Source organism: Sciurus vulgaris (assembly GCF_902686455.1).
Source record: "Sciurus vulgaris genome assembly, chromosome: 8".
In the NCBI taxonomy this organism is placed as follows: Eukaryota; Metazoa; Chordata; class Mammalia; order Rodentia; family Sciuridae; genus Sciurus; species Sciurus vulgaris.
Window position 1 is genome coordinate 83803544 of NC_136468.1, and position 13170 is coordinate 83816713.

At 39.9% G+C, this 13170-nt stretch overlaps 1 protein-coding gene across 1 annotated transcript in view; it reads right to left on the reverse strand.

The window, feature by feature from the left end:
* Nucleotides 1–13170, reverse strand: part of RAPGEF5 (Rap guanine nucleotide exchange factor 5) — a 225092-nt gene that overhangs the window by 15695 nt on the left and 196227 nt on the right. The window contains exons 19-23 of the mRNA XM_079151937.1: nt 12880–13002; nt 11014–11192; nt 5864–5954; nt 2414–2464; nt 1529–1616 (exon numbers count right to left, since the gene is read on the reverse strand). Coding sequence (XP_079008063.1) covers nt 1529–1616; nt 2414–2464; nt 5864–5954; nt 11014–11192; nt 12880–13002 — 532 coding nt within the window. The remainder of the gene's footprint in view (nt 1–1528; nt 1617–2413; nt 2465–5863; nt 5955–11013; nt 11193–12879; nt 13003–13170) is intronic.

Consider the following 13170-nt stretch of genomic DNA (forward strand, 5'->3'; position numbering starts at 1 on the left):
AACTCAATAGAGCAGAAAATTGCATCTAAGCTAAGATGTGTGAGACACTTGACTACATTAAACATTTTGGGGGAAGAACCACTAATACACAGTTCTGATCTAATTAAGTTAAAAGGATACTATCAACTAATTTCTCATGACCTTAAGAGTATTTGTTTCAAACATTTTTTCTTACCCAAATCAATTCCTTTCCCACAACCTTCTGCATTTTCTAGTGTCCCTACTTCTGTCTAAATGATTCTAAGTGCTATTTATTACCTGCCACCCTTTACCCTCCAGTTGATGCTTTATTTAGCAAGTAAAAAGCATGAGCCCAGATAAACTTATCTTAAAAGCAAATAAATGCCCAAAATCAAACTTTTAAATTGTTACTTCGGCATAGCAATCTCTCCTTATTTCAGCCATTGACACAATCTTTTCAGTTGGAGTGGAACATTCTGTTCATCTATCTTTGGGTTGCCTTTATGTTCTTGTTTCACGGGGATTCTTGCTTCATATTAGACAAAGGACAAATGAGGGACCATAGAGAAGGACAGGAACTCACAACAATTCTGCAGACTCTGGCTGTTCTGAAGCATTTGAGGAAGGAAGCCAGCTTTATTGCCAGTGGGGTAGCAGTGGGGAGAGGCAGGCCTGAGGATGCCAGGCCAGGCCAGCACTGCAGTTTCCATGCAAAGCACTTCCAGAATCACTTTTATGGGTCCAATCATTGGGCCTGGCCTGATCCTGCAGAAGTTAGCTGGATGAAGGGGAATTTCTACAAAATCCCTTCCAAAAATCAAAACACGGTCAAAAAAAAAAAAAAAAAATCCCAAATCTTCTTTTTCTGGGAAGCACAACAGGTGTATCTATATACAGAACGTCAGGATTATAGACAGAACCCAAAAGTTCCCTTTCATTTGTCCCCTTGGTTTGAAAGAGAGATCACTGAGATACCAGTAAATTTAAATGACAGGTCTCATGATGAATTATGTGGTGCTCTGAAGAAGAGAGTTCAGAGGTGTCCCTTGGAGCTGTCAAACGCTTTTCCAATTGAATTCCACTCCTTGAAAACAGAAGGTACACTCTCTACCAATAACTTTCATATAGTACATTGCTTTGATAAAAGGGATTTCTCACACAACAGCACCCTATGGGCTGCATCTCCAAAACTTAGCTTACAAACACAGAACGTGACTGATCACCACTTGGGTCCTTTATGCCAGTCTTCCTCTTGTTTGAGTTAAGTATATTGCAGACTTAAAGAAAGTAACACAAGGCTTAGAAGAAAAGTAAAATAAAAACACAAAACAATGTCAAGCTTTGTTAGTCAAGTGAAAATCTTTGACATCAGATCAAGCACAATTAAGCAGTCTAGGTATCTCAAAAATATTTGAGTATTTGAAAAACTATCACAAGCAAACACAGCTATGAATCTCAAAATTCCTGTAAAGAAACAAACTGAGATTCCCTTTTTTGACTTTCATAGTTAGAGTGATAAACTTCTGAAAGATGGAATTACATAGTATAAAAGGTAGAAAATAATTACCTTTAAGCAATAAAGGCATAAAAGGAATTTTTGGTGGCTTCATCTTTTTGAATGCATCTCTGTAGGCTTTGTGGTTTAAGGAAGGATCCTGCAGATTACAGAGATAAAGAAAAATCAATTGTGCTATAGAAAATTCCGAATCTACTTTTGCTATACAATTTGAACATGACTTAGATATAGAGCAGTTCTTCCTGAGAATAAAGTAGATAAAGGTTTCCTAGGAGAATAAACTCACTAAATTAGGTCAGGAAATTTAAGCAATGAATGAAACTCAAGTTATTGGTTTACAATAATGGGAAATGACTGTAAAAGAGAGACACCTTTTGATTGCCCTATTATTTTCCTCAAATAGGTTCTTTAAGTACAGTTTCCTCTGTATAATTTCTATCATGAGGTAACCTCAAAGGTCTTTTGTTAAGTACACTGGGAAGAAAAACTGCACTCATAATGCAGACAATGCGGAGAAAACACGAGAACACTGGTTTATTGTGTTATAAAAAGAAAACTATAAACTTTGGATCTAAACCTAAGAAACAATAAAAAAAAAGGAGAAAAGGAGGAAAAATAATGCAAAAGGTGCGTTAGTTGCTACTAAATTTATACTGATGAATTTCGTAGGCTTTGAAATGGACTTGACTTAAAACCTGCCTTCTGAAAAACCACACTAAAAGGATTATTCTCAGCACCTTTTTTAACACAGAGAGGAAGAAGCAGTAACTGCCAGCTCACTTCATTCCTTAAAAAGCAAAGTTCCTATTTCATATGTAAGCAAACCAGCTGAGGCTCTCTGACAGTGGAGCACAGAATCCAACCACCAAAATCTAGGAGGAAATCTGATGCTCACGTTAATTTGAAGAATAAGTCCCCTTTTAGCCCACTACTTACTGTTAAACTTTCAAGTTCAGAGAAAAGTTTCTTAAACTTCCCAGGGATTTTCTAAAAAACAAACAACAAAGGTCACAGAAGACAGTTATTGTGAGAGGTGTTGGGAGATTTCATTAAGTCAGGCTTACCTGTGTCACATTTCTGAACATAAATACCTCTGTCATCTGGCTCTCCCCTGATTGCTTCTATTATGCAATTTTCATCATCTTAATATGACATTGCTTAGAAATATTGCTAAAAATAGCTTAAAATAACAGCCACATGATTCGGGGAATCTAGCTGGTTAGACATTCCACACATTGGTGATTATTTAATAAAAACTTAGATTTTGGTTCCATAGCCTACCTTTGATGAATATGCTCATCTTCTTAATAGTCTTGCTGAGTGGGAAAGAATGATGTTGGCTGACATTTTTTTATATAAATGATATAATTGTATTTTACTGCAGGGGTGGGTCAGTGAAGGGCCATGAAAACCTATGTGACAAAGCTTGCCCTTTAATGGGTAGAATCACTGAATTGTCAGTTTTGACCACACCAACAGGTGGCATGTGAAAGGACAGGGAATGGGAAACTATACCATCCTCCCAAAGAAAAATTCAGGACAAATGAAAATGGCCCGAAAGGTTGCAGCCTGTCTTCAACATGAGGAAGCGAACACATGGATGTTTTCACACTGACCTAGTGACCTTCTAGATAGAGAGCTCGAGCCTGCAGCCAGGCTCAGTGTGAATTCCGACTCTGCCCCTTTCCAGCTGTGTATTTTGGTGAGAGTCTGCAAACTCTCTGATCTTAAGTTTCTTCAGCACACATAGTGAGTCAACTCATAAAATGAATACAGTCCGTGGCTGACACTTGACAAATTTCAGCAATTAACACTAATGATGTTCAAAAAGATGTCTGTGGAATTTCTGTTTCCAAACGGAGTAAAAAATAATGAGGCAAACCCTCATTATTAAATGATTCATAATGTTTTTTCCAATTTCATAATTTTGAGTGTGGACTTAGTTTTTCCCAGCAAGTAGGTAGTACATTAATACATTTGGAAACTGCTCCCCTGCCTTCACCTCCTGATGAATGTCGGACAAATTTCAAGATATACAATGTAGACTTTTGCAACTAATTTTAATTTTTCTTCTGAGTTGTATGTCGTGGTCTGTTGGATATTCCACATGAATGTCCCAGTGGCACCTCACAGTTAACGTGTCCAAAGTCAAACTGTTCTACTCCAGGGGTCTGCCATGACTCAATTCTGGCCCTTTGGCTGCTTTTGTTAATAAAGTTTTATTGAAACACCATCATGGCTATCCATGTATGTGGCTGTTCTTAGACTACAATGGTAGAGTTAAGGAGCTGCAACAGCAACAATATGGTCCTCAGAGCCTAAAATATATCTGGCTCTTTATTGAATAATTTGATGACCTCTCTGATTCAGTTCCTCAAAATTATTTCTTTTACTTTATTACCTACTTCTTTTTTTTTTTTTTTTTTTTTTTTTGTGCTGGGGATGGAATCCAGGGACACTTAACCACTGAGCCACATCCCCAGTCCCTTTAATATTTTATTAAGAGACAGGGTCTTGCTGAATTGCTTAGAGACTTGCTAAATTGCTGAGGCTCACAATTGAACTCACAATCCTCTTGCCTCAGCCTCCTGAGCCACTGGGATTACAGGCATGCATCGCCATTCCTGTCTAGGGCCTATTTGGGATAGTGTGTTCACTTCCATTCATCTAGTCACCAGACCTAGAGATCTTGTGATCATGTGTGACAGGGATGCCCACCCCAGACTCCAGCAACTCCCCACTCAAACTCCAAGGCCCTGCTGCTCAGGGTTCTTCTTTTTCTCCACCCAGGGGTGCTCTACCACTAAGCAATATCTCCAGTCCTTTTTATTTTGAAACAGGTTTCACTAAGTTGCCCAGGTTGCCTTGAACTTGCGGTCCTCCTGCCTCAGTCTTCTCAGTAGCTGGGGTCACAGATGTGAGCCAGGGCTTCCTGTTAGTCTTCTCAGCTATCCTGGGATGGAATGAGTCCCTTCACCTGCTCCTCTGTGGTCCAGTGGAGGCCGGCTCAGGGCTTCATTCCTCATATGCACACTCTGTTCTAAGATATCATTTCCTATATGCACACTCTGTTCTAAGATATCCATTTCCTGCCTGCACACAGCAGGCAGTCAACACTATGCAGATTAATGTGAGCATAATTGAATTATTTCTTTTCCCAATATTTGCAAATCAAAGTTTCTCTCGAGATTTAATTCAAATTCCACTCCTTGCCAGTCATTTGTCTTCCTTCTTCTCTGATAGGTTATGACATTTGTCACCCATCTCCTGTAACCTTAGGATGTGTGTGAATGTCTTGTTTGCTTAACCACAGCAGGCAAGTCTTTCATTTCTTTTCTTTTGAACCCCTTTAAGGAACACTAATACTGACCCCTGGATCACAAAGTACATTCCACCAGAGATGGTCCCTGACTGAACGAAAGTGAATCCATGGAGAGAATAGTACAGTTCGTGACAGGAATGGCACCTGAGAGGACACAACAGCGAGCCATACACAGGTTAGACCCTGAACAGAAGGTGCAATGGTTACAGAGCGAAGAGCGAGAGAAATGGTACACAGTGAGGTAGTCAGGGCAGGGAAAGGAGAGAGAAGGAAAGGTAAGTCGAGGAAGAAGGGGTCAGGCCATGGAGAGACGCAGGCTGAGTCTCACATCTGCATCTGGCTCTTTAATCCCTGGGTTAGGTCCTTCCCATGCATGTCCTCAGGGCCCATGTGACAGATATAGAGTGGCTCCACATTTTCTAACCCCCAAATCCTTCATCATACAAAGAGGGAGAGCCAGCATATGGGGGCCTGAAACTTGTTACATTTTGTGGGCCTTCTTTTTAAAATTACTTTATTTTGTAAAATTTTATAAAGATATGCATTGTCCATTGAACACACTGCTGGAGACTTCCAAATGAGAGGCCCTGAAGCTTGAATTCATGAACATCTCTGCAAGCCCACTTCTGAGCACACACCATCATGCAGGCCAGACTGCGACCGGACCATCAGCATGGCAGGGAAGCCCACAGGAGGAAGGGTGATCTTAGCTGAGGAACATTCTATGATTTTTATCACTTTCATATATATTAGAGAATCATTTTAAAGACCATTGGATGGAAATGCTTCTCACCACCTTGACACATTACTGCTTAGCATTTTTAGCCTACTAGCACTTACCTCATTTAAACTATTTAAATCAAATCCATTTATTTAGCAATACTAGGTATGGGACCTAGGGCCTTGAGCATGCTACCACTGAGCTATATGACCTACCCATAAATCAACTTATTTTAAATAAAGCTTTCCCTAGAATTTCTTTTCCTTTCTTCTTCTTCTTCTTCTTTTTTAGTTTTTAAATTTGCCCATGCCCAAACCCCCTGCAGTGGGACCCCAAGGCTCACCTCCCAGGTCTGTGACAGTCGGCTGACAGAAGCAGTGTTGAGGCCCATCACAATGGCAAAGAAAGAATTCAGGTTTCTCTGGGCTTTGCAGCTATGGAATAAAGGAAAGCAGAGAGCATGTTGAGGAAACATTCTTTCAATGGGTGATGGCAAAAGATAAAGCTGGAAAGACTCTTTCAGGCCAGAGTTCAGCCTCCCTGCCCTTCACTACCCAGGAGAGGAGTGGGAGCCCTCAGCTGTTCCTAAAGCAAAAGAAATGAGCCCAGTGCTTCCGCTCCTCCTTTGGGAAAATGTCTGTGCTCTTGACACCTCCTGACATTTCACAAGATTCCCCCCTCCTTTAAAATCTATTTTGTATGCATTTACAACTTCAACAGAACAATCTTTAATTCATTTTTCTCTCTCTATGCCATACCCTCATCTCTTGAATTGGTGTGCTGTTCTTAGGTTATGACAGTCAAAAGTGCTTCTCACCTCACAAGCTGTATTCTCCTCACCCCACTCTACTTAGGCACATTTTCTATGATACCAACAAAATGACTACTATATTATGTATGTATTTAGAGCATATATCCTAGGGTTCTGTCTCACTTTCTCATTAAAAAATAAAGAAATAAAATGAAAGCTAAGATCACATTGAGACCCAGGCTCTCCATGAGGTTATCCGTTCGGCATAACATCAATCACTAGAGACCAACCTGGTCAATATTCCACTAATTTTCAAAGTCAGGATAGAGGACTTGGATCTCAAGGCCAGCAAGAGCAACCTGTGAATTCCAGACACTTCTTTATCTGGAGAGCATTTGAACACCACTTCTCTGAAGTAAGGCTTTAAGAATAACAAACTGTTCTGCCATGATAATTAAATATCAATATGTTTGGCAGTGAGCTGGGCATGTGGCAGGTACCTAGTGATATTAGTTCAGCTTCCTCTCTTCCATCACATGTCCACCAGCGTCTCAAAGGGAATTTGGGGACAGGGTCCACAACTCTGCTTTTCTAGGTAAATACCATATTATATTATGTACTACAGGTATGTTGCTATCATCATCAAGGGCTACATAATATTTCACCAAGAACATATTCCATGATTCATTTATTCTGCTAGTGTTGGCCTTTAAGTTATTTTTAGTTCCTGACAACATTTTACTGTATTTATGATTTTTTCAGTCATTATATGATGGGGCAAAAGCTATGAAGTCTTTAAAGGTTCTTGATATACACCACAAACTGTGGTCCCCCAAAGCCATAAACTTCCAGAGGCACAAAGAGTCAATAAGAACGTGTAGTTCGTAACCAGGGAAATAGTTTGGGCTGTTGTTAAAGTAACTTGGAGAAGAGGCAGAGGCTGCTGCCTTGTGAATCAGACACTGTCCCAGCCCTGCTGCACCCGCTGCCAGGACAGGGAGGAGGTTCTACCCCCACAAGCAGTGGAACGGGGAAGGCACTGCTGCCTCCACGCCCAGTGTCAAAGCTAGCTGGGACGGCACACGTCATCAGGCACCTCACTCAAGCCTCGGCTGGCAGGGCTTGTTCCTCTGAGTCCTGTCAGCTTTAGGCTGTCAGCTGTCCCTGAGAGGTGTGAGGCACTGGCCCTCATTTCAGACGACCCCTTTACCTGCATCCTTATCAGCTTTCCCCTGGGTGGATCTGGCTTGGGATATTCCATTAATATGAGAATGGTTGCTGCCTTAGGCCTCAGTAACGTGCCTCTACCTCTCCTTGGCCACTAATTCACTCACTGCACTCCTTCTGCCTCACACCCCTCGAAAGCTCACACCAGCCAGAACAGACAAGAGCTAGCTCCACCTCCTAATCTGATGTTTTGAAATACCTGGCTCCCTGGGCTGAGGCTCTCTTCAGAAGGATTGTTCCAGCCCTCTGTCAGAAGCACTTTGCTGGGGGGTCTCTCTCCCTCCAGGCCCTCCCACCTGATAGAAGCCCAGTGGTTATATCATCCCTTCTGGGCAGTAGGCTTTTAACACTAGAGTATGTTCCCGTTCATTTTTTACATTCTGCCCATATCTGATTGCCCTGCATACAGCAAGCCTTTTACACAGCATTTCCTGAAGTTGAAAACAAGAACTTTTGGGGAAATAGTTTTATTATTTTTATGATAAAAAGTTTATTATTCCTTTTTTTTGGTCAGTATCATTTATCATATAAAATTTTAAATATAATTCACATCTTTTTATCTGTTAGCTCCCCACAAATAATTTTCCTGGTCCATAAAGCTTTTCCTTTATAGTCAAATGTTGAAAAACAAAACAACAACAAAAAAAAAACATGCTGACACCTGAATCTGTTTAAAAAATAGAATTGAACTAATGTAAACACAATTTATGCTGAAGACAAATTGATACAGTGCAAATATCAGCTACCATTCCAGTCAGGAATCCTGTTACCACTGGGGTCATTCATTCCCGAAAAGAACAGACTGACACTAAACATTCCAGCCCAGCAAACACTCCTTTGTCTCTGGGAGGAAATAAAATCCACTCAATCCACAGAGGTGGGGGATGGGGATGCTGAGGAGGGAAACATGAATATGTAAATAGGATGCCTTAGGCAGGGAAAACACTTCATGATTGTGGAAATTACTGTTTTCCCTTGGTTGTTCCTACTAGTGTGATTATAAGGAATTTAACTTTATGTTTCTGTTGGCATTCCATCCCATGGGCCAGGATAGAGACCACTACCATAAATAATTCAGGAGCATGGAGCTATATGGAGAAGATATGAATATATTTCTTTTCCCTGAGGATAGACAGAATCTTATTCTAGGAATGAAGCTGGGGGTGTCATTTTACTCCTTGGAACATTGATGTCCTATTTCTCCATGTAACTGCCATTTCTAAGAAAGCTTTTTACCTAAAAGAGACTCACCTTCAGGAATTTCAATCTATTTTAGAATATACAGGTTGAATAAAAAAAGAAAGAAAGAAAGAGAGAGAGAGAGAGAGAGAGAGAAAGAAAGAGAGAGAGAAAGAAAGAGAGAGAGAGAGAGAGAGAGAGAGAAAGAAAGAAGAGAGAGAAAGAAAGAAAGAAAGAAAGAAAGAAAGAAAGAAAGAAAGAAAGAAAGAAAGAAAGAAAGAAAGAAAAAAGCATTTGGCAAAAAGCAGTCCAAGATTCAACCTATTATTTTCCCTTTTATCCCAGTCACAGCAGACCTGGGTCAGCGCTTCCATGATCTCTTGCCTTGGGAAACACAACCTCCTTCTTTGGGGCCTCCTCACCTACAGCACACCAGGCCAGCCTTTCTGAAGGGCAATTCTGATCAGATTGGTCTCCTGCTCTCAGGCTTTCAAAGGATTCTTTTTGCCTCCTTAATTCAGCTGAAAGGCAGGATCCTTCGGGGTTTGCTCACGTTTTCCTCTGCAGATAAATCTCTAACAGCTTCTTTACGAACACCTCTCTATATTCCCCACAGACTGCCTCTGTCTCCAGTGAGTGCTCTAGGAGAGTGCTCTTTAGATCTTTACCTAACGAACTCTACCCAGAATGCAAATATGTCCTCAAATGCTACTTTCTTCACCATTGTTTCCTGATTTGTTCCACACCTTGGGGTATGAGCTTTCCCCTCCCTAAAGTCCCTTATAGAATCAGACCTTATCCCACGGCATTCTCCAACTGTATTCTGCACAGCATCTGGTTGAGCTACAGGAGGATCCCCAACTGACTGCAAGCTCCTTGAAGGCAGGATGGAGCAGACTCAGTCTGATTTCCCATCTACCTTGCACAGATCTGTACCTAAGACTGATATGTTCCCTGACTATGCTGCCTTGACAGGCACAGTCCCCCTCCAAATCTGTGGGTTCAACATTTGTGGATTCAACCAGTTGCAGTTCATGTACTATGTGGTTAGGCCCATGATGGTTGTGTTTGCATTGAACATGTACAGGCTTTTTTTTCCTAAACAGTTCAGGATAACAGTTATTTACAAAGTATTCATAATGCATTAGGTATTCTAATCTAGAGAGGATTTAAAGTGTATGGGAGGATGTGTGTAGGCTCTAGGCAAACACTATGCCATTTTATATAAGGGATCTGGGCATCCTCTGATTTTGGTATCCTGAGCAGAAGCCTAGAACCAATCCCCTGAGGACACAAAGAGACAACTGTACTTGACAATTGTGTGATATAAAAACTACTTTGGAAGACAAAGAGAAATAAAGTGGGAAGCCTAGGAGGCAAAAGTAACTGGGGAAGATTTTGATCTGTGCAGCCTGCTTCTATTGGGGAGCTGTCCAAAGAACAGTCTTAGGGGAAGATACCAATCTTGTACTTGAAGAGACAAGTTATTGAAATTTCATTCAACTAACATTTACTGAGTCACAGCTGTGCACCACATTTTATGGCAGTCACAATCACTGATTAGAAACGGTTCTTGTCTTAACAGAGTCCAGTGAAAGAATGAAAAGGGTAAAACGTATGCATGTGCCCAGGGGAGTTAGTGCACCCAGCATCTATTTTTATTATTTTAATTTATTTACTGTTTTACTTTATTTTTTAATTTTTTTTTATTTTGGACCCTGCATCTACAAGTCATCTGGAGGAAGTAATGTTTGACCAAGGTCTTGAAGAACAGCAGCAACTTGCTGGGTGGAAGTGGCCATTTTTGGCAGAGCCAATAACATGCATCCAGACTTGGAGGTTACTGTGCATGAGAGACATATTCAGAGTGGCTGCAACACAGGGTGCACCTAGTGGGTGAGGTTCAGGGAGAAGGTAGGGACAGCTGGTAAAGAGCCTCTAATAAGACTTTGTGAAAGTTCATACTATATGCATCAAAAAAGCAATGGCAGGATCCCAGAATGCACCTGATTTTCAAAACGTCTCACGTCACCTTCCTCCATTTGCTGAACCACATTGCAGAGTTGTGTTCTGTTATTAGTTCTGAGCATGGAACACAGCACTTCAGTCTTTATTTTTGATATTTACTTTAAGATATAAACACTTCAAATGCAAAGACATGAGTACTCAAAAAAATTTGGTCATTTATCCTGATATTATGCTTTATCTCCCAACCCTTATCATCATCACAAAAGGAAAAAATAAAACAAAACAAAAACCAAAAAAAAAAAATCCCAAACTACACTATTTTCTCAAGGAGATGAGGAAAATATTACTTTTCACCACCATAAACTTACTGAGCTGCGATTTTGATGAATTTTTTCACCAGCTGCACTCGCTTGCCCAGCTGGCTGCAGAGCAGAATCTCTGTGGCCACCCAGAGCTGGACTTCATTGCATCTCTGGAGAAGGAGGCTGAGGTTCACAGTGTGCTCCCCACTTCCCTGTCTGCTGAATGTGAAGTAGATAAGCTCTTGCTGAAAGAAAATGTACCCATGCCAGGGTTTATTTTTTAGTACAACATCAAGTGGATAGAAAAATATAGTTCATTTTTAAGAGTTGCTTCAGGTATCCACACCCATATCATTCACATATTAACAGAAAATATAGCACATAATAGTATATTAAATTCAAAGTGATTGATCTTTGGTTTTAGAGATGCCTCATTCAATAATGCTCACCTAGAATCCTTGCACAAAAATAAATTTTTCAGACTGTAAGGAAGATATCTTAATATGATAAAAATCAAAATATTCTAAAGTTATAATCACAGGTCAAATGGAACCCCCAAACTTCTTATGTAGAAAACTCAAGTGAAAACATGAGCACTACTAGTGTTTGTTAAGGGACACATCAGACTTTAAAGCAGTCATCAAATTTTCATGTGTTAGGACCACCTGGAGGACTTCTAAGTAAGCTAAGATTGTCACAGCCCATCCCTGATTTCTGACTTAGTAGGACTCTTGAGAGGCTGAAAATGCACAACTCTATCTAGTTCCCTAGTGGTTCTGAAGGTGCTGGTCTGGGTACCTGCTCTTTGAGAACCACTGATAATGAGGTATTGTCAAAACGTAAACAGAAAGAAAATCGAGATTAAGAGCAAGTCCTAAAGTAGGGCCAGTAACTATTTATATCGCCTGTACAAAAAGCAACAGAAGAGATTTGTTTTTAAATGACAGTGTGTGCACATCTGACAGAAGTAATCCACACTCTCCCCTACATAAGCAGCAACACTTCCCACCCCACCAACATTGCTAAAGACAGTCATTTAGCCTGACTGAGTTCACTACTTATTCAAATTCAGATCGTAATGTTGAAATTTTTAAATGAGAAAATGTAAAGAAATACCCAGACAATCTATAAGAAAAATGAAACTTAATGGTTCTTAAATAGGGTGTGAGGTTCCCCTTCAAAAGGAAAGGCCATTTTGGAATGAAAAATGTCATTATGTGGCAAAACAAATCCAACATATGGTCACACAGGGCTGTAACATTTTTCATGTCCTGATTCCTATGAGCCTTTCCAGCAGCCAAATTTACTCATTAATTGTCTTTAGCATTTTGCTCCTAATCGATTATTCAAAAATGTTATACCCTATCCACCAGAGAGATGGTAATGGACATAAAAGTTTGGAAAATATCCAAAAATTGCAAGAGAGTATTTGAAGTCTTGGAGCACAGTCTAAATTTATGGAATGTTTTTAAGTAAAAGGATGGATGTGCACATCCTTTACATATGTATGTGTTCATATAAAAATATGATTTTTATATAATTACTGTAAACTTCATGAAAAAAATGAAAAAGTCAAAATCAAACATAAAATCATTCTTCGATGCCATTAGAGCATCATATATGTATGTATATATACATGCACACATAAATCATATACTCATTATTAATGTATATACACATATAAAAATACACCATATTTTTAATACTTTACACAAGCATATAATTGCACTAGAAGCAAATAAAGCATAATTACATAATCTGATTTCCCTAGGGTGGTCGGACTTACAATATATTTTAAGTCCCCAAATATCTTTTGGATCATGCTATGCTAGTATAACTCTACCACTGTACACCAAAAAAAAAAAAATCTCTTCAGAAAGAATTCACAGTTAAAATAGCATTAGCATTTTGATCTTTTCACTCCCTACTTACCTCGTGAATTGAATTGAACAGACTCCAATCAAAATTCATTAATTCCAGAGCAAGATCCCAGGTGTTCATTCCCAAAATCCTCATCGACCTTTGCTGTGATTCCTCATTTTCTGCAAATGGGTTCTAAACCAACAGACAAGCAAAACAGGAGCCTCAATAAGTCCCACATGTTTTACAGTGAATGGCTGCCTATAGAACGGCACCAGAAGCCCAGATTAGAAAGGTAATCTTTTCTGGGTACGCTTAATATTTTCCCTGGTCTGTTCACCTTCAGTGAGTTATAGCCAATTT